The following is a 21,407-nucleotide window of genomic DNA, read 5'->3' as shown; positions in this document are numbered from 1 at the left end:
AGGTACATCATAATGAAAACGATGAAAGCCAGTGATAAACAGAACACCTTAAAAGTAGCCAGAGGAGAAAGGACCTATAAACCTCCAGAGAAAGATGATGAGAGAAGATTTTTAGTTGGAAAGTATATAAGGCAGAAAACAATGGGGTGATATCGTTAAGAATTGGAAAAAACAATGTCAATGAAGAGATACATACCTAGTAAAAACATCTTTCTTAAATGGAAGCAAAATAAGACAGAAAAAAGAGAATTCACATTGCTGATAAACTAAAGAACTGTTAACTATAGTTCATTAGGCAGAAGGAAATAATACCAGATGTAAATGGAGATCTATACAAAGAAATGAAAAGTGTTACAATGGGAAAGAATGGGTAAATTTTTAAAACAACTTTCTAAATTAGTTTTGGAATTTCTTAAACAAACAATTGACTCTTTAAAGCAAAATCAATAAGTATATATTGTTAGGTTTATACCCTATGTAGTAGTGAAATGCACAACAATAGCACAAAGGAGAAGAGGGAGAAATGGAAGCATAATATGAAAAGGTTCTTATACTATACATGAAGTGGTATACTATTATCTTAAGGTAAAGTGTTATAAGTAGAAAATATATGTTGTAAACTCCTAGAGCAAATGCTAGTAATAATAAAAATACAAAATAAATGAAGCAGATTTGGCTAATAAGACATTAGTGGGGGAAAATGGAAATCTTAAAAATAAAAATCCGAGTGAAGACGGGGAAAGAGGTAAAAAAAGAACAAAGAAGAGACAGGGCAAATAAAAAACAAAGACCAAGACAGTAGATGTACCTTACCATATTGATAATTACATTAAATATAAATGGCCTAAATACCCTAATTAAAAGAAAACATTATCAAATTAAATTTTAAACTGTAAGACACAGCTATATGCTACCTAAAGAAACCAACTTTAAATGTAAAGACACAGATAGGTTGAAAGTAAATTCATGGAAAAAGCTACACTATCTAATCACAAATTATAAATAAAAAGCTGGAGTTGGCTATACTGATATCAGTCAAAGTAGATTTAAGCAAAAGGACTATTACCAGGAATAAAGAGCAGTATTTCATATTGATAAAAGGGTCAGTTCATTGCAAACACATGAAATCCTCAATGTGTAGGCACCTAATAACAAAGCTTCAGATACATAAAACAAAAACTGATAGAACTGAAAGAACGAAAAGATATCCACAATTATAATTCCAGATTTCAGTACACGTCTCTCAGTAATTGACATAACAAGTAGGCATAGCTTGGCACAGTGGCTCATGCCTGTAATCTTAGCATTTTGGGAGGCCAACACAGAAGGATTGCTTGAGTCCAAGAGTTTGAGACCAGCCTGGCAACATAGCAAGACCCTGTGTCCACAAAAAGAAAAAAATGTAGGCAGAAAATCAGTACATATATAGAAGATTTGAACACATTTATCAAATAATAGGTGCAATTCATATTTTTAGAACACTCCACCCTACAACAGCAAAATACATATTCTTCTTAAGTACAAATAAAATTTCACCAAGGTAACCCATACTATGTGCCATAAAACTAGTCTCAATAAACTTAAAAGGATTGGAATTACACACATTATATTCTCTGACTGTAACAGAATCAAACTGGAAATAAATAACTGAAAGATCTTTGGAAATTCTCCATATATTTGAAGAATAAACCATATACTTCTATACAACCTATAGGGAAAATAAGAAATCACAGCAAATATTAGGAAATATTCCAAACTGAATGAAAATGAAAACACAACATATACAAATGTATGCAATGCAGTTACAGTGGTGTTTAGAGAGAAATGTATACCATTAACCGCTTACATTAGAAAGATGAAAGGTCTCAAATCAGTTATCTAATTTTTCACCTACATAAACTAGAAAAAGAAGAGCAAGTTAAACCCCAAAGATGCAAAACATAAAAAATAATGAAAAGCAGAAGTCAACGAGACAGAAAGCAGGAAAATAATCAAGATAGACAATAAAATCAAAATCTAATTCTTTGAAAAGATCAATAAAATTGGCAAATAAAAATCAGAAAACGAGGGAAAAAAACCCACATAATCATTATCAGGAATTAAAGCAGGGACTGAAGTACAGAGTCTACAGATTGTAAAGTGATAAGAGAATGTCATGCACAAATTTATGCCAATAGATGAAACAACATGGATGAAATAGATTCCTTGAAAGATATATCCTACCAAAGTCACTGAAGAAGAAATAATGTGAATGCTTGTATTTAAGTACTTGAATACTTGAATTCCTAGCTTAAAAATCTTTTTTTTTTTTTTTTTTTTTTTTTTTTTTTTTTTTTGAGACAGAGTCTTGCTCTGTCGCTGAGGCTAGAGTGTAGTGGTACGATCTTGGCTCACTGCAACCTCTGCTTCTCGGGTTCAAGCAATTCTCTGCCTCAGACTCCCAAGGAGCTGGGATTACAGGCACCCGCCACCATGCCTGGCTAATTTTTGTATTTTTAGTAGAGATGGGGTTTCACCATCTTGGCCAGGCTGGTCTTGAACTCCTGACCTCATGATCCACCTGCCTTGGCCTCCTAAAGTGCTGGAATTACAGGTGTGAGCCACCACACCTGGCCTAAAATCTTGCTCAAAGAAAAATCCAAGCCTAGTTGCCTTCACTATTGATTTCTACCAAATATTTTAAGAAGAAATAATGAAAATTCTGCAAAAATCTTAGAGAAAATGGAAGACAAGGGATTACTTCCCTAATTCATTTTATGAGGACAGCATTGCCACAGTATCAAAATCATATAAAGACATTGCAAGGAAAAAAAAACAAAAGTCTTTCTATCTTGTAAAAAGAGATAGAAATATCATTTTTAAAATGTGGCAATTTGAGCTCAACAATATAAAAAGGGGATAATCAATCCATTATGACCAATGGGTTTATCACAGGACAGTAAACATAACACTCAAAAACAATTGATATATTACACTAATTAAAAAGAAAATCATGATTATTTAAATTGAAATCAGAAAAGATATTTGACAACATTCAACATTCATTTTTTTGTAAAGTCTCACAAACTAGGAATGAAGGGAAACTTTACCTGATAAAGCCTGTAGCTTATATCATACATCATGTGAAAGATGGCATCCTCGCCAATACAATAAGATATGTAAAAGAAATGAAAAGCATAACAATTGGGGAAAAGGCAGCAAGAGAGAAGCAACTCATCACATATAAGGGATCCTCAATAAGATTAATAGTTGATTTTGTCAGAAATTATTGAGGCCAGAAGGCAATGGGATGAGATATTCAAAGTAGTCCAAACAACAACAACAACAACAACAACAAAAAAAAACCTGTCAATGAAAACTGATAAAACCATTCCTCAAAAATGAAGAAGGCCAGGCATGGTGGCTCACGCCTGTAATCCCAGCACTTTGGGAGGCCGAGGTGGGCGGATCACGAGGTCAGGAGTTTGAGAGCAGCCTGACTAACATGGTAAAACCCTGTCTGTACTAAAAATACAAAAATTAGCTGAGTGTGGTGGCACGCACCCGTAATCCTAGCTACTCGGGAGGCTGAGGCAGGAGAATCCCTTGAACCTGGGAGGCAGAGGTTGCAGTGAGCTGAGATCGTACCACTGCACTCTAGCCTGGGCAACAGAGCGAGGCTCTGTTTCAAAAAAAAAAAAAAAAAAAAAAAAACCAAGAAGAAGAAATTATGATATCCCTAGATAAGCATAAACAAACTTTTCCCTAACCTGTGCTACAATAAATGCTAGAGCAAGTCCTTCAGGCTGAAATGAATGGACACCAGAGGGCGATTTCATAATAATAATCAATTTATCAGGGGGATATAATAACCTTATAAGTATGTATCTAGTAACAGACCTTCAAAACGTATGAATGAAAAATTGACTAGGTGCAGTCGCTCATGTCTGTAATCCCAGCACTTTGGGAGGCTGAGGTGGGCAGATCACTTGAGGTCAGGAGTTTGAGACCAGCCTGGCCAACATGATGAAACCCTGTCTCTACTGAAAAAAATTCAAATATTAGCCAGGTATGGTGGTGGGCACCTGTAATCTCAGCTTCTCAGGAGGCTAAGGCATGAGAATGACTTGAACCTGGGAGACAGAGGTTTCAGTGAGCCAAGATCATGTCAGTGCACTCCAGCGTGGGCTACAAAGTGAGACTCTGAAAAAAAAAAAAAAAAAAAAAAGTATGAATGGAAAATGGAGAGAACTAAAAGATCAAATAGACAAATTCACAACTGTAGTTTCTATCTCAACATCACCTTCTCAATAATTGACAGAATGCACAGGAAATAAAAAAAAATTTATGGAACCACATACTTATGATCTGAAGAATTCATATTCTATTTAAGTATACATGAAACATTCAGCAAGTTGTTCATATGCTAAGTCATAAAAGAAATCTTAATAAATGTAAAAGCATTTGAAATACAGGGTATTTCATATTATATATGTTTTCTCACTAAGCAGAATCAACTAGAAATAAAAACAAAGTTTCTGGAAAACTTTCAAAATATTTGGAAGTTAAAACACTTCTGAAGAACTCATAGGTCAAATAACATACTACAATGGAAATTAGAAAATATTTTGATCAGAATAATAATAAAATCTGTTGCAAAATTTGTGGAATATAGTAAAAGCAGTATTAAGAGGGATTTTTTTTTTTTTTTTTTTTTTTTTTTTTTTTTTTTTTTTTTTTTTTTTTGAGACAGGGTTTCACTCTTGTTGCACAGGCCTGAGCACAATGGCGTGATCTTGGCTCACTGCAACCTCCGCTTCCTGAGTTGAAGCGATTCTCCTGCCTAAGCCTCCCAAGTGGCTGGGATTATAGGCGCCTGCCACCACATCTGGCTAATTTTTTGTATTTTTAGTAGAGACGGGGTTTCACCATGTTGGCCAGGCTGGTCTCGAACTCCTGACCTCAGGTGATCCACCCGTCTTGGCCTCCCAAAGTGCTGGGATTACAGGTGTGAGCCACTGTGCCCAGCCTAAGAGGAATTTTTATAACTTCAAAGGCTTATATTAGAAAAAAGTGTTACATCAATGATCTAAATTTCTACTTCAGGAAGGAAAAAAAAAAAAAAAGCAAATTAAGCCCAAAGTGGAAAGAAGAAAAAGTGAATAAACAATAAAGAAAATTAACAATTTAAAAAGCTGGTTCTTTGAACAAATTAATAAAATAACTCTCCTAGCAAGACCTTTTTTTTTTTTTTTTTTTTTTTTTTTTTTTTTTTTTTTTTTAAAGAAAACATAATTTAGCAACCTCAGGAACTTAAAGAGATGTCATTATGATTCTATGTACATTATAGGGTAATAAGAGAATAGTATGAACAGCTTTATATGGATACATTTGACAAATGAAATGGATGCATTTCTTGAAAAATACAACTTGTGAAAAACAACTTACCAAAATGGAACCAAAATGAAATAGAAAATCAGAATCCCCTATTTCTATTAAATAAATGCACTTGTTACCAAAAACGTTTCTACAAATAAAACTCAAGGGCTAGATGGCTTCAGTAGTAAATTCTATCAAACATTTAAGAAAGAAGTAATACCAATGTAAATGTCTTCACAAAATAGAGGAGGTCAGAACACTTCCCAGCTCCTCATGTAGGCATAATCATGTTACTAAAACCTGACAAAGACATTACAATAGAAAATTATAGATCAATATTCACAAGGAACAATTATGGGAAAACCCTTAAGAAATTACTAGCAAATAAAGCTTAGTGATATGTTAAAAGACTAATACATGTTGACCAAACGATTTTATCTCAAAGTTGGATTAACATTAAAAAATGTCAACCAGTATAATTCACATTATCAAAATAAAGGATAAAAATTATGTGACCATGTCAATAGATGCAGAAAAGAAGCATATGATAAAATTCAGCATCTACTCATGACAAAGCCTTTCCTAGCGAATACTGTAAGGCAAAAAAAAAGAAAAAAGAAGAAAAGAAACAGGAAAAAAGATAAGATTGGAAAGGAAGAATTAAACTTCATTATTTTCAGGTGGCATAATTGTGTATTTATTAACCAATTATATCTAAAAAATCTACAAGTAATAAGTATATTTAGCAAGGTTGCAAAATATAACATCAATATACAAAACTAAATTTATTTCTACAAACTAGTAAAAAATTTTGTAAAAAAATTGAAAAAAATAACAATAATATTTACAATAGAATAAAAGATTAGTTGTTATCTAGGAATAAATTGAAAAAAAATGTTTGCACAACCTATTGGTGAACTCTATTAAAGAAGACCCAATAAGTAGAAAGTTATATCCTGTTCTTGGATGGCATTGCCCCAAATATACAGATTCAGTGAAATTCCAATGAAACTCCAAGCAGTATGTTTTTTTAAAAGAATTCCACAGTCATTCTAAAATTCGTGTGCAAACACAAAAGACCTAGAATAGCTAAAATAATCTTTCAAAATGAGTAACAAAGTTGGAGTACTTACAGCACTTGATTTCAAGAATTAATATACAGCTATTGCAACCAAGACAGTGTGATATCATGTAAGAATATATAAATCAACTAATGAAACAGAATAAAGGATACATAAATATGCCTATACATATATGGTCAATTGTCTTTCCAAGAATGCTAATTTAATTTAATGAACAAAAAGAAAATAATCTCTTCAGAAAATATTGCCAAAACAGCTGGTTATCCATATGTTTAAAAAATGTTTACCACTATCTCATTTCATACACAAAAATTAATTTAAGAACCATCATTGACCTAAAGGTAAAAGCTAAAACAATAAAATATCCAAAAGAAAACATGAGACAATATTTTTGTAACCTGTGGCAAAGATTTACTAGAAGGTATGATATAATACTTAGTATAAAAGATAAAAATGGATACAATAGACCTCAACAAAATTTAAAATTTTTGCATATCAAAATATTATATTAAGGAAATGAAGTTCTAAAGCATATACTGGGAAAAATGTTTGTAACAAACATATCTGGCAAAGGAATTATATCCAGAATACATAAAGAACTCCTCTAAATTAATAATTTTTAAAAGCAGAATATATAAAAAAAACTCTTCTAAATTAATTTTTTAAAATACTATCTGATTAACAATAAAAAGAAATAATTTTAAAGTGGCCAAGATGTGGCCAAGATACTAGAAGGGATATTTTACAAAAAGAAGAAATAATATAATATTAAATGTGGCCAATAATCACATGAAAGGTGCTCAAAATCATTAGTCAGCAAGTATATGCAAACTAAAACTACAGTTAGATACCATTTCATACTCACCAAAATAGCTAAAATAAAAAGACCTACAATACCAAATATCAGAGAAGCTGTGGAGTCACTAAAATCCACATAGAGCCCTGGTGCGGTGGCTCACGCCTGTAATCCCAGCACTTTGGGAGTTTGAGGCGGGAGGATCACGAGGTCAGGAGATCCAGACCATCCTTGCTAACATGGTAAAACCTCATCTCTACTAAAAACACAAAAAATTAGCCTAGCGTGGTGGTATACGCCTGTAATCCCAGCTACTCGGGAGGCTGAGGCAGGAGAATCGCTTGAATCCGGGAGGTGGAGGTTACAGTGAGCTAAGATCATGCCACTGCACTCCAGCCTGGGTGACAGAGTGAGACTCCATTTCAAAAAAAATAAATAAATAAAACCAAATAAAATAAAAATTAAAAAAAATCCATATAAAGCCTATGGGCCACTATAAGGATTTTGACTTTTATTGCAAGTGATGTGAAAGCCATTGGTATGCTCTGAATGGAGGAGTTAAATGTTCTAACAATACCACTTAGGTGGTTATGCTGAGATGAGATTGAAGGGGTCAAAGGTGGACACAGGGAGACCCGTTAGGAGGCTACTACAAGAGTCATGACAGACATAATGATGGCTTGGGTTAAGTTGCTAATTCGAATATAAACTTACTTCTGGCCACCTCTTCTTTCACACAAAGGAGATAACTGGGTGCTCAACTCATGGCTCTGTCCATTGAAAAGCCTTTCCCTCTTTACTGTCTTTCAAGTTTCATCCCGAATGTGGTATAAAGTAGTTAGCTGTAATCCATTTACCACCTGTACCCACAAACTGAACAAACCCATATGTAAACCAAACTCTAACCTTTTCCTCTTCTTTCAGCTGTTCGCACAGAACTCACCCTCCCCACATATGGCCATGTATGCAAGCATGGAGGAGGTGTGCTGGTAAAATCCTGTTGGGTGATAATGGGTTTCTGAGCTACTTGCTTATGCAACTTACTTACGTTCAGAGCCCTCGGTTCTGTACATCCCAATGCACAGTTTCTATCTTATAAGCGGTTTCTTTTAGGTCTATCCAACTTTATGACTTGGTATAGCTGACAGGGCTCAACTTATAATGGGCTGTTTGAATGTGTAAAGTTTATATCCTATGGTGAAGAACTTCATTTCTACCAGGATTCGCTAATATGCCATGTGCTGTTTTTGCTTCAGATGGCATGGTCTTCCTCTAGAATCCCATGGGCCACTACTATAATTTTCCAGCTGGGACTTGCCAAAAATTCTATGCCACATCTTTTCCCACCATTGACACCACTAATACAGCATCTGCTGATTTTATGGCCCATGCAGCAGAGCTCTTAGCACTACAGTCTGACCTGCTGCAAAGTCCTTTCCCATTCTGAGTCTCACCCAAAACTGTGCATGCCAATTAGTAGATGCACCAGAGCAGTATTCTTAGATATGGAATATGTTAACTTCAAAAACCAAAGAGGCTTACCAGGTGCTGTGCTTCCTTCTTTGTGGTGGGGGCTCTAAGCTTCAGCGGTTTTTATTTTACTTTGGAGGGGCTTGCCCAGCATGCTCTTAAACATTCGGGAGATTCCAAAAAGCTCCACTGAAGTAGCAAGTCCTTAAATCTTCCTTGAATTTATTCCCCACCATCCGGAGTGCATATATCTTACCAAGGCTTCTGGTACATTAGTTAATTCTTGCTTATTCTGCACAATCTGTGTGATGCCATTGATGTAATGGATCAGTGTAACATCCTGTGGATGATCAAGCTGTCTAGGCATCTTTGGAGTATTATAGACGGAGAGACATTAGCATAGCCCTGAGGCAAAATTATAAATTAAAATAGTTCCTCCTCATGAGTGTAAACTGTTTCTGATCTTCTTTTATAGGTGGAATGAAAAAGAATGCATTCATCCATCAATGGCCACATACCATGTACCAGAAGCCTTATTAATCTGTTCTAGGAATGACACCACATCTAGCTCGGCAGCTGTGATCAGTGATCTTACTTGGTTGAGCTTGCAGTACTCATCAGTTATTCTCCAAGATCCATTTAATTTATAAAGGGGGCATACTGGGTTATTAAACAGATATATCGTAGGGAACACCACTCTATATCTTTTAGGACTTTAAGAGTGGCACCAATCTCTGCCATCCTCCTAGCTCTACTCTGAGATGTAATATTTTATATTTGCTATCTTGGCAGGGGAAGATGGGAATGTGGCAATTTCAGATGTCTCCATTTGGCCCTTCCTTCCTTGAGAGCTCTTATCGCAGAGGCCAAGTAAGTATAATTGATGTAAGTATATCAATTCTAATTGAACACTGAAGGATTGGAGGAATGATGGAATGGCCCACTGTGTGTGTCCATAGACCCAATGAGCCCACTGAGACCTAGACTTTGGTAAACACTCCATTACATTACCTTGTTGCCGTAGGTCACCACTCCCGTAACATTTCAATGTGAACTCAGATAGTGTACCCAATAGTCTTCAAATGTTGATTTGTTTCTTTCTGCATTGTATGTTCACCTGAATAAATGCCCATAAGTCCTTTTGGGGAAGGACCAGGGAGATCATCACAATAGATGTTAGCAGTGGTGTCCTCCCTCCTGGTGTCCTCCCTTCTAGCAACCTCCTAGCAATCTTCAGTCAGTGGGTTCTGGACTGGAAAACTGGCTCAGAACTGGACTGGACAGTGAGCAGAGGTATGTGGCTTTTTATTGAGGTAACAGTCTTCAGTCTCCTGCTTCTCCATTCTTGCTTCTATGTTTTTGGTCATAGAAGTTAAGCAACACCCTTTTGGCTGCCTGTCTGTTTTGCCACTAGGGATGCCATGTTCTTTTAATTACTCCCACAACTTCCTATGGGTAAAGCCTTCTTGGCTGCTTCTCTGATCTAGCTGGTCATTATGGCAGTTGTGGCTTCCTGACTTCTGGTGGTGAACTGCCACCACCTAGCCACTATTACTCCGGGGTCTCATCATCCCCATGGATATTAGCAAGCCCCACTCTGTGACTGCCTCTCCTACCATCAGCCCTGACCCACAAAGGAAAGCTACTGCTAAACATTCTAGAGATGCCAATGCCTCTCTCACCAGCTCATTGCTAATGGTTTTGAAGGGTGTGTACTCTGGGTGTTCCTATGTAACATAGCCCTTGAGTGTGTCTTCTGAACTTAAATAATGTATCTATTCTAACATATCCATTTCCTTCAACCTCTTTATTCCTTCCTGTACTATCTACCAGGGCAACTCAGGCATTTTCACTCTAGTGAATGTAGGCTACAGCTTCTTCAGACTTCTAAGAGTGACCCTATTCCTTAGGCTCTGTTCCAGAGTATAAAGTCATATAGCTTCCCTCTTCCTTACACACACACACACATACACAACCCTCAAAGTCAATGAGGGTTGACTTATCTACTTTTTATTTTACTTTGGAGGGGCTAGCCCAGCATGCTCTTAAACATTCGGGAGATTCCAAAAAGCTCCACTGAAGTAGCAAGTCCTTAAATCTTCCTTGAATTTATTCCCCACCATCCGGAGTGCATATATCTTACCAAGGCTTCTGGTACATTAGTTAATTCTTATCTAATCTAATCAACATTCTGGCTCCCTTGATCAAACACCTCAAAATCCAATCCCAGTGCTACTCCCCGGGCTCCTAATGGCACACACTATTTTTTGCAATTCTTTTGTGGTATAGTTTCTTTGTTCTTTTGTAAGGCTTAGGACATCCCTAGCCAGCTTAGGCTGGATAGCCATCAGACAGTGATGTTTGTCAGGCCTCAAGAAAGAGAGAGGGAAAGGGAGGAGAAGAAGGCAGGCAGGCAGGCAGGCAGGCAGGCAGGCAGGAAGGAAAGAAGGAAGGAAGGAAGGAAGGAAGGAAGGAAGGAAGGAAGGAAGGAAGGAAGGACGGACAGATGGGAGGGAGGGAGGGAGGGAAGAAAGTTGTCTAGTCTTAGATTGAAGTACAGTTCTGAGAAAGTTTTAGCAATGCTGACATAAAGTCCTAGAGCCAAAGTTACTTTAAAGAAGTCTTATGTCTCCTAGATACAGGCCAGCCTTAGGATCTTTGCCATACTTAGTCTTGGCTGGCAAGAGCATGCAGGAAGCATGACCTTGGTCAAACTTGGTGATGGGTTTCAAAACAAAGCAGCATAACTGTCATTCAACCATGTTCTCTGTAATAGGAAATCTGAAAGGCACATCTTTCTGGCTACCACATTTCATCTGGGACATTAGCTGGGGTGACTTAAATGGCTATGGACTGGCTGTATATTTCTCTTTATATCTACATGACCACTCCATGGTCAGCTTCTGTGTGGCCTGGAGGTCTCAGGGTAGTTGTACGTCTTACATAGTAGCTCAGGGACCAAGATTGTTTGTGCCAAGAAACCTAGATGGAGGATATACGTCTTCTTATAACCTTGCCCTGGGCTATGGACTGAATGTTTATGCTCACTCCCAAATTCATATGTTGAAGCCTAAATTTTCAATGTGACAATTTTTGGAGGTGGGCCTTTGGGAGATAATTGGGTCATGAGGGTGGAGCCCACATAAATGTGATTAGTGCCCTATAAGTAATGACATGAAAGAGATCATCTCTCTCTCCTCACCATGTGAGGATTCAATGAGAAGACAGCCATCTGCAACCTAAGCAGATGGCCTTCACCAGATATCAGATCTGCCAGCATCTTGACCTTGGATTTCCCAGCTTCCAGAACTGTGAGAAATAAAGTTCTGTTGCTTAAGCCACTCAGTCTGAACACCACAGTATTCTGTTATAGCAGTCTGAATTAACCAAGACATCCTGGAAACCACGTAGCAGTCTGAATTAACTAAGACATAATGGAAACCAGGTAGCATCACTTCCTGGCATTGTATCAATCACATAAGGTCAGCCCAGATTCAACATGGGATGGCCTGCACAAGAATTGGGAACTGCCTTGGAGACCAGCTACCACAGTGGGATATATAAGAACACATGTTCTTGTAACATTTTATGTGCCTAATATAAGTGACTCAGGTCTTTGTACTTTTCACATCATCACTCATTGAATCATTCAATTTGGTCTATCATAATAACTCACGGGTTTTGAATTTTTATTCTTAGGTACTTTACTGTATGACTGTGAAACTTTTTTTCCCAGTACTTTTCATTCAAATGCTTTTAAACCTATTTCAGATACTCATTTGTTATCTATAAAATTTTTATTGTTTACACAGGATTTCAATATCTAAATATTGTAGGATACTTGGAGGAAAGGAATACACTATTTTAAAAATAATAGAAACCGTACAGTTCAAGGAATCCCTACCAACAAAGCCCTAATGGAAATTCCCTTCCTAAAAAGCCAAAGCCTGTCTTCGAATGTTTTTCATGACTCAACTGCTATTTGTTTTCATTTTTCCTGGGCATAAAATGACCTTTTGAAAAAAAAAAGTTTATTAAAGTTGTTTATAGACATATTTCCTAGTCCAATAGTAATAAACATCATTTTTTCTGGTGCAAATTGTTTTTAAAAAGATATGTGTAGGACATTTGGTATTTGTTCATCTTAACCTACCTTTCTTACTCCAACAACTGTCTTTGGGCAAGGGTGGCTTTGGTAAAGGTGAGAAGGAGGAGCTTTCCACAAAACCACACACATTCCCTCATAAAAATAAAACTAGGAGTCTTGGTTTAAGTCTGGCCAGGTTGGCTGCTCAAATAAATTCATGATCGGTCTTTAACATGGCTCTAATGTATCTCTCCCACCTCTTGTCACAGCAGAATTCCAGTCAAGTTTTCCCCAAGCAAAGGATTTACTTACACTGGTGCAGACCTGGCTTGAAACATTTTATTGGCAACACTGATGTCATATTTAGGAACCATAGACTTTTGTCAGACTGTGTTAGTTTCAATGACAAGTATTAGTGGTCAATGATATTTGAAATATTGTTAAAGTACCTAGAAATAATAGGCATTAAAATTCATTTCGTTTACTGCAACAAACCTCTAAAGATTTCATGTCTTCAGTGGAACTGGCATACTGTAATTGTTATTTGGAACTTAATGTAACCTCAACAGCAACAGAGAGAATACAGTCCTCTCATTATGCACATGCTCTAGGATCGTTTATTTTAATGCTTTCAAATAAATACGTTCCATGCAGCACACTACAATAAATAAGGAGCAGCAATGTTCTTCTAGTAAATCCATTCATAATGTGAGTCACCATGTAAAACACCACATCTCAAGTCTTTGGCCCTGTACCATAACATGAGGCACACCACATCTGCACCCAATCATATCTGGCTTCATATGGATTTAATAGGACTATGCCAGGAGTGCATGTAAGCACAAATTTAACCAGAGGTTTCCAGCTATTAAATACAGCTACTAAGTAGTTAAAAGGCAGCAACTTAACCCATAACCCCCCTCCCCTTCATTTTTGAGACAGAAATATAAAGATAGAAACGCTCTGGTGAATTTTGGGTCAGTGGAAAGCATGGTGGGACACATTTAGAATGCTTAGAGCAAAGCTGGCACAATATGGCACCCAAAATGTCACAGCAGTACTGATACTGAATGGACACCGAATACAACAGACTTGACTGCAGACGCTGAGCTCTAGGACACAAAGCTGGGGGCTGCAGTGGGGGTGGCTCATTTCCACTAGGCAGATAACTCAACAGTGCCTTCCTCCTCGCTATCAGCTCTGTTAGCGCGAATCTCCACAAGGGTCCTGGCAAATCGGGTCCATTCATCATTGTGGGGAACTGCAAGCTGCAAAGCAAATCAATGGAGAAATGATAAACAAGATATCTTTCCTGTCTGAAAGCCCTGAAGCCTGAATGACTATCCCTTTGCCCTCACCCCCTCCAAAGCAGATATTTCCCTTGGAATGTAAAGGAAATCAAATATTCTTCTTTGGATCAAGCAGGGCCTGAGGTGTTGCTCTTTAACAAGAGAACCATGTCACTCTTGGAAGCAAAAGCACTCACAGAATTTATAAAATTTTAAAACCTATGTAAACTATACAGTTACAGTAGCCACATTAAAGTGCTTTTAGTAATGAAATTTTTTCATAAGAAGAGCAGACTTACAGTGAACACAGCAAATAAAAACTGCATTATTGACCAAGATTTTCAAATAACTGTATATTTTATTCCTAGTCAATGGTATTAATCCTTTTTCTAAAGTGTTGCTGATGGGGCAGTATGAAGGCAAAAGAATAGCTTATATATACAAAGAAATATTCCTCCTATGAAATAGTACTTAGGCCTTTCCAGTAAGATTTATATGATGATAACTATGAATAATAGTAATAGTAGCTATTATTTACCGAGAGTTCTGTTCTAAGTACATTACATGTATTAACTCATTCATCATAACAATCCTATTGTGCCTCATATTCCTAAATCAGAGGCACACAAAGATTAAATAATCTTACTAAGGTTGCATAGCTAGCAAATATCAGTGTCTTTTTGTTTTTGTTTTTGTTTTTGTTTTCTGAGACAGTCGGGCTCTGTCTCCCAGGCTGGAGTGCAGTGGCGCGATCTCGGCTCACTTCAAGCTCCGCCTCCCGGGTTCAAGCGATTCTCCTGCCTCAGCCTCCCGAGTAGCTGGGACTACAGGAGCCCGCCACCACGCCCGGCTAATAGTTTTTTTTTTTTTTTTTTTTTTTTTTTTTTTTTTGAGACTGAGTCTGGCTCTGTCGCCCAGGCTGGAGTGCAGTGGCCGGATCTCAGCTCACTGCAAGCTCCGCCTCCCGGGTTTACGCCATTCTCCTGCCTCAGCCTCCCGAGTAGCTGGGACTACAGGCGCCCGCCACCTCGCCCAGCTAGTTTTTTGTATTTTTTAGGAGAGACGGGGTTTCACCGTGTTAGCCAGGATGGTCTCGATCTCCTGACCTCATGATCCGCCCGTCTCGGCCTCCCAAAGTGCTGGATTACAGGCGTGAGCCACCGCGCCCAGCACAAATATCAGTGTCAATGGAATCTGGTTATGAGCATCCCTAGCCAGTATGCTATACTGATTCATCAAAAAGGGGATTTATAAAATTTCCAAAATATCTCCTGAGTACAATTCAGTGAGGAGGAAATTAATGCCTCTTCCAATGCAAACTGAATCTATGAATTTTTGTTAGTGGTTCTAAAGGATAATGTTTTCTCCACATAACATCCAAAAATAAATTGCTTAAAAATATGCAAGTATCTGGGATAGAATATTTAAGGATGAGAAACAGGATTTCATAGAAGTCTGAATGCTTTTCATAGAGAATAAAATTGATTTAGATTTTAGACGCATTTTCTTGGAGTTTTACCCTATAATATAGTGTAATTCAACCGTAGGTACTAGTGCTACAGTACATTATCCACATATTCCGTAAACATTAAGAACACACAGGCATCTCAATTAATATACTTTCTAATGAAGAAAGAGGAAGCAAGTAAACTTAAGCTTTGAGATTGCTTCTGCAGCTGGAAAATTTCTCACCACACAGAGCCAAAATGATTAGAACTTAACATTTTTATTACAAGGATAATATTCTCAAATACTATCTGTCCAAGAAAACTTATTGGAAAGTGGCAACTTCATTATGCAAAGTATATTCTTTTTTTTTTTTTTTTTTTTTGAGACGGAGTCCCGCTCTGTCGCCCAGGCTGGAGTGCAGTGGCCGGATCTCAGCTCACTGCAAGCTCTGCCTCCCGGGTTTACGCCATTCTCCTGCCTCAGCCTCCCGAGTAGCTGGGACTACAGGCGCCCGCCACCCTCGCCCGGCTAGTTTTTTGTATTTTTTAGTAGAGACGGGGTTTCACCGTGTTAGCCAGGATGGTCTCGATCTCCTGACCTTGTGATCCACCCGTCTCGGCCTCCCAAAGTGCTAGGATTACAGGCTTGAGCCACCGCGCCCAGCGCAAAGTATATTCTTAAATTAGTGTTCTGGTATTAAGGCTAAATGTTTCAAGTATATAATTCTGGAAATGATATACAGGCAAGGAAGGTAAGTTCCTTGACTTATTTTGCGCAGTGCAGTACCCATAAGAATTCTTACTTGGTCACATGAATGAGTTTCTGAATGGTTAAATGCTACTACAGTTATGGAAATGAATCCAAGTTTCTTTGTAGGCAATCACGCAAGTTCACAATAGTCTTGAATGATGCTGATAACTTTTTGCTCAGTCTGTTTTCCCTGCTTTGGGCTCTTATCCTGTATTCCACGATTCTTCATTTTTCTCTTCAATTTTAGAAAATACTGTACCTGGGAAATGAGGCCCCCAAAATGTATGATAAAAACAAACTCACAAAAAACATAACCAGCAAAGGGTTGGTATCACATTTACGTAAAAGAATAGGACCACTATTTCTTTTCTCTCTTCCAACCACTGAGCAAGCCTTTCCAAAAATAATCATGAAACAAAAGCCCAAGAAGAGACAAAAGCCTAATCATGACAACACATTTATAACTTTTTCCCATATAAAGTAAGAATCAAACTAAAGCTGAATGCCCCATAACTTCATATAACTTTAAATATTGGAGGAAAAAACAGGTCTCAATAGTACACAGTACCTTGCTCATAAAGAGCTGAGTTTTGTTTCCAAACATAAAGCTATATTATTAGTTAAAATGGTACAAATTTAAGTTAATATATGATGACCTATGCAATATTTTATTGATAGCAATGTGTATAACAATAAAATAGGTAAATGTATTTACATAGTTTCACATAGTAGTCATGGCAAGACTGTTCAAAAACAGCCCTAATAAAGATTATGGAACATTAAGATTTGAATAAATGTCTAGATACAGTTTAGAACATTTACACTATATAAAATTGCACATCTCAAAAATTACATAACTGAACTTCTCAAAATTGAATTTTATCAAATTTAAATGTTTCTTTTAAACACACAAAACATAAACCAGCAAGTGAACTATATGTGACTTTCTTTATGGGGGTGGGAGTAATAGTGCTGTAATACTAACACATGCCCTTAGAAATATAGATTCACCCAAAAGTGTCACAGTAATCTAACACATCTTGTCCTCTTTCTGATCTGCTGAAGTTTCATTTAGATTGGCAAAATGTTTGAAGTTGGTTTTTTAGGGATATTTGTTTTGCCAAGTCTTTTCCTCTTTATGGTATTATAATTTTCACATAAATATTTATTTTCTTGGTTCACAAAAAATTCTAGAGTAGAACATGATGAAAACACAATTCCTTCTAGAAACTTGAAATTAATTTATCTACCTCATCCTATTACACTTTTCATCTTGTTGACTGTAAAAATAACCCAAGGTGATTGTAATGCTAGATTTAGAAGGTGAACTGCAGACTGCCCCATTTTTAGAATTAAATATCACCATCAGGAAGTACTTTAAGTATAATCTTAGCTTGAACGTGTGAATGTGTATTCACAGGCTATTTCTACACCCAAAGTAATAATTTTTGACATTAGAATTACTTGTAGGTAAAACCAAACAGGTGTCCTAACAAACAAGAGAGCCACTCTTTTCACTTTGCTGTTTCCATGACTGTAAACAGCATCCGTTTGGACAGAACTGCCCTTCCTATCCTTGGCAGTTCCTGGCTCTTCTCACCTGGTACTCTCTGATTAGAAATGGCTAGAAAGGAGGCTCAAGAACATAAATGCGTTTATGATTTTCTCTAAGAGATTTTTAAATCCCATACTATCTTAATCATTAAATAGGAAAAATCTTTGTTCATGTTTCTTACAGAACAGACTGATCTCATGTCCTACCTTGCATATAAATTTATTCAATACTCATTCAATCAGCATTGATTGAGTACCAATTATATGTCAGGCACTGTGTTTGAATTAAAGATACAATAGTGAATTGTTTTGGAATATGATGACTATGAAATACTGACAAAAATTAATTATGTTTTTTGTAGGTCAAACTGTGTGAATACTGGCAAAAAAAAACTTCACTGACATTAAAATATGAATAGCCTAAAATTTACCTTCCTTCAGTGACAACTGTAACATTTCCTGTTATCTGTTGTGTGTCAAGCAAGTAACAGGGAAGCAAATGGCATGTTAATAACATTGCTTCAGCATCTCTTCAAGTTTCTATTAAGGCATTAAAGGCTAAATCTAGAGCATCACTATGGATTTTTTTTTTCTCTGAGAATAATAGCTTAGAATAATTTCCAAACAATTTACGTTTGTGATAGGAAAAAAATTTGTAAGTTATTTTGACCAATTAAAAATGTATAGTTAAGTTAAGGGAACACCATTAAAAAAACAAAACAAAACAAAACAAAACTTCAAAAATTGCCCAGCATTGTTCTAAGTCAAAGTGGATCTGGAAACATTTTCTGCCTCTAGATTCATCTCTGATGAAGTCTGCATCATAGGTTAGGGATGACTCAGATATTCCAACTGCTTCATCGACTGAGTTCACCAACAGCCAGTCCATCTCCTGATTCAATGACTGTTTTCTAATTTTTTGCTAAACATATAAAGCACTTTCATGCCAAAGCACTAGAGGTTCAGATTCCTGAGATAATAAAATCTTAACTCTAAGAGAGATCACTTTCTTTTCTTTTCTTTTCTTTTTTTTTTTTGAGATGTCGCCCAGGCTGAAGTGCAGTGGCGTGATCTTGGCTCACTGCAACCTCCGCCTCCTGGGTTCAAGTTATTCTCCTGTCTCAGTCACCCAAGTAGCTGCGATTACTGGCATGCACCACCACACTCAGCTAATTTGTTTTGTATTTTTAGTAGAGGTGGGGTTTCACCGTGTTGACCAGGCTGGTCTCGAACTCCTGACCTCAAGTGATCTGCCCATCTTGGCCTCCCAAAGTGCTGGGATTACAGGCGCGAGACACCGCGCCTAGCCAAGACATCACCTTTTATAGATATGATATGATCCTATTTTTATAGCCAATGAAACTAAGGGCAAAGGTAGTTACTGAGGTAGCAATTTGGACATAAGAAAGAGGTAAAATGAACCTCCGATTTGGACAGGAGACTCAAGTGCTGTTCTCATCTTGGTTGCTGGCAATGGTCAGGCACTTACCTTCTCATTGCCTCATTTGTAAAGTAGGGATGCTGATGTCTGACCCATTCATCAACAGAGATGTGGAGAGCATAAGAAAGGTAATCTAAGTAAAGGAAGTACTATAAGTTCATCATGGATTGTCATGCATTCTTTTTCTTTAAATTATCAGTCAAATTGAACAGGCTCCCCAAAATGATATGTTTTGTGGCATACATACCCATTTTACAGTATTTTTCTGTTTTTTTAAAAAAATTCCTTGGGAATTAATTCTGATTGTTATGTGAGGATGTTAAGAAGCAGGGCATAGACTTTTCTTTAACAGGTAGGAGAGGACAGTATAGGGAGCTAAATGATTTGCTAAAGACCACGTAACTTTCATCTGTTAGTGTGGGGCAATCAAGCCTCACCCCTTTGAGAAATGCCAGCATTCCATGACAGAAGGGCAGGCAGGTAATGTGTTTTGAATCACCTGCTCAAAGATTCTAAAGATTGTTTTAAATCTTCTAAGATTCTTGGAAGACAAAAGGTCAACAAGCAAAAGCAAAAGTGCAAAAATTGTGGAAAATTCACGAAAATGTATCATTTTAGCCTCCCAGAGCCCCACCCCTCAGGCTACCCCACTCTTTCTCTGACCATGTCAGGGATCTGTCCCCTCCTCTCTGCCTGAGTGGATTGGAGACTGCCTCTGGACCCGGTCCCACCTCACCCCTGAAAAACTTACCAGTCTAACCCCTCGCTCGCCTTGCCTGGGTGTCCTGTATACCTAAAGGGAGGCACAGATTGTGGAGTAATAACATTTGAGAATGGAGCCAGGGTTGACTTTTTTCCACTTCACTAGCCAGATCCTGCTTTTTTTTTTTTTTTCTCCAGATTTGCCATTAACTTGCTGTGTGTCTTTAGGGAATGTAGGGTTTTAACACTTCTGATCTTTATGTTTTTACTTCCTAATTTGTGTGAAATAAATTATAAGATCCATCTTCTAGGACTGAATATTAAATAAAACAAAAAAAATGTAATGAGCTTAACATAGTGCTTGTACATTATAAACCCTGAATACATGATGCTGTTTTTCCTTCTTAATGTTTATTCCTCTCTTCTAATTTTTTTTTATTTTCTTGCTTCCTTGCCTCTTCTCTTTCTTCTACTTTTTTCTTTTTACCTATTCAGAGTTGTACTTTTTTTTAGAAGTTTACCTTATATTTTATAACATTTTATGTCTTAAATATTCACACAAATAATTTCCTAAGTAATCAGGCTTTTAATAATAGCTAACTATCATGAATGGGGGACAGGGAAAGAGTTCTTGCAAATCACAAGAATTCTTTCAGAGTTGCTACTTTCCATTGTTCATTTAAAAATCAAGTTTAAAATATAACTATTTATTGTAACTATACACATCCACACACATATGTAGACATGCACTACATATTTTTTATTTTTCGCATGTGACTAATACATCCTAATCCATCTATTTCCTTGTGGCACTTTCCACAGTGGGATTCTTCATTTTTACCTAAACTTGTAAGGATTTATAACTGATGTACATGCTGTTAAAAAAATCAAATGACTTTTTATAACCAAGGTTAAACATGCAAATATCATTCATATGTTCCTTTTTATAATCACATGGCTAATAACCATTCTGAATAGTTCTCAGTCAAATCTTCCTCATTTTTTAGTAATTGCAGCTATAATAATTTTAAATAGCTGCATTATCTGCAGTAACGTTCACCATCCCAACGCAATATTTTTCATAGTAAAAATATCTGTCTCAGGTATTGCTTACTTTAGTTTTTTTTTTTTAATCTAGCATAATTAAGATGTTAGAAAAGCACTCTGATTTCAGTTGGTTTCTCACATACATGAAGTATGGCCAGCACATTAAGTGAGTAGGACTTTAAGTTTCAAGATAAATATTCCATGGGATGTGTGGCTCATCAGCCTCTTTGTAATTTTTCAGTTAGATGAAGTAATTTTAAAAAGTGTGTGAGACTATCATGTTAACCATTGATTTCCAAGAGATACACGACAATTCACCTCTGTATTAATCTAAAAATTAAACTTTTCTGTTAAGAAGATATCTTACAGATTTCCTTTCACT

The 21,407-nt window shown here is 36.8% G+C and overlaps 1 protein-coding gene across 3 annotated transcripts in view; it reads right to left on the bottom strand.

Moving 5' to 3' along the window:
* Nucleotides 1–1,035: 1,035 nt before the first annotated feature.
* DYNC1I1 (dynein cytoplasmic 1 intermediate chain 1) overlaps nucleotides 1,036–21,407 on the bottom strand; it is a 342,413-nt gene continuing 322,041 nt past the window's right edge. The window contains exon 16 of one of the 3 annotated variants that reach the window (XM_030933183.1): nucleotides 1,036–1,378. In XM_030933183.1, coding sequence (XP_030789043.1) covers nucleotides 1,301–1,378 — 78 coding nt within the window. In that variant the 3' untranslated portion in view covers nucleotides 1,036–1,300. Of the gene's footprint in view, nucleotides 1,379–13,118; nucleotides 14,062–21,407 lie in introns of those variants that run through there. The other 2 variants (XM_010356265.1, XM_010356267.2) reach the window with 2 other exon arrangements.

This window comes from Rhinopithecus roxellana, chromosome 6 (genome assembly GCF_007565055.1).
Source record: "Rhinopithecus roxellana isolate Shanxi Qingling chromosome 6, ASM756505v1, whole genome shotgun sequence".
NCBI lineage: Eukaryota > Metazoa > Chordata > Mammalia > Primates > Cercopithecidae > Rhinopithecus > Rhinopithecus roxellana.
This window is presented reverse-complemented; position numbering and strand designations above follow the sequence as displayed.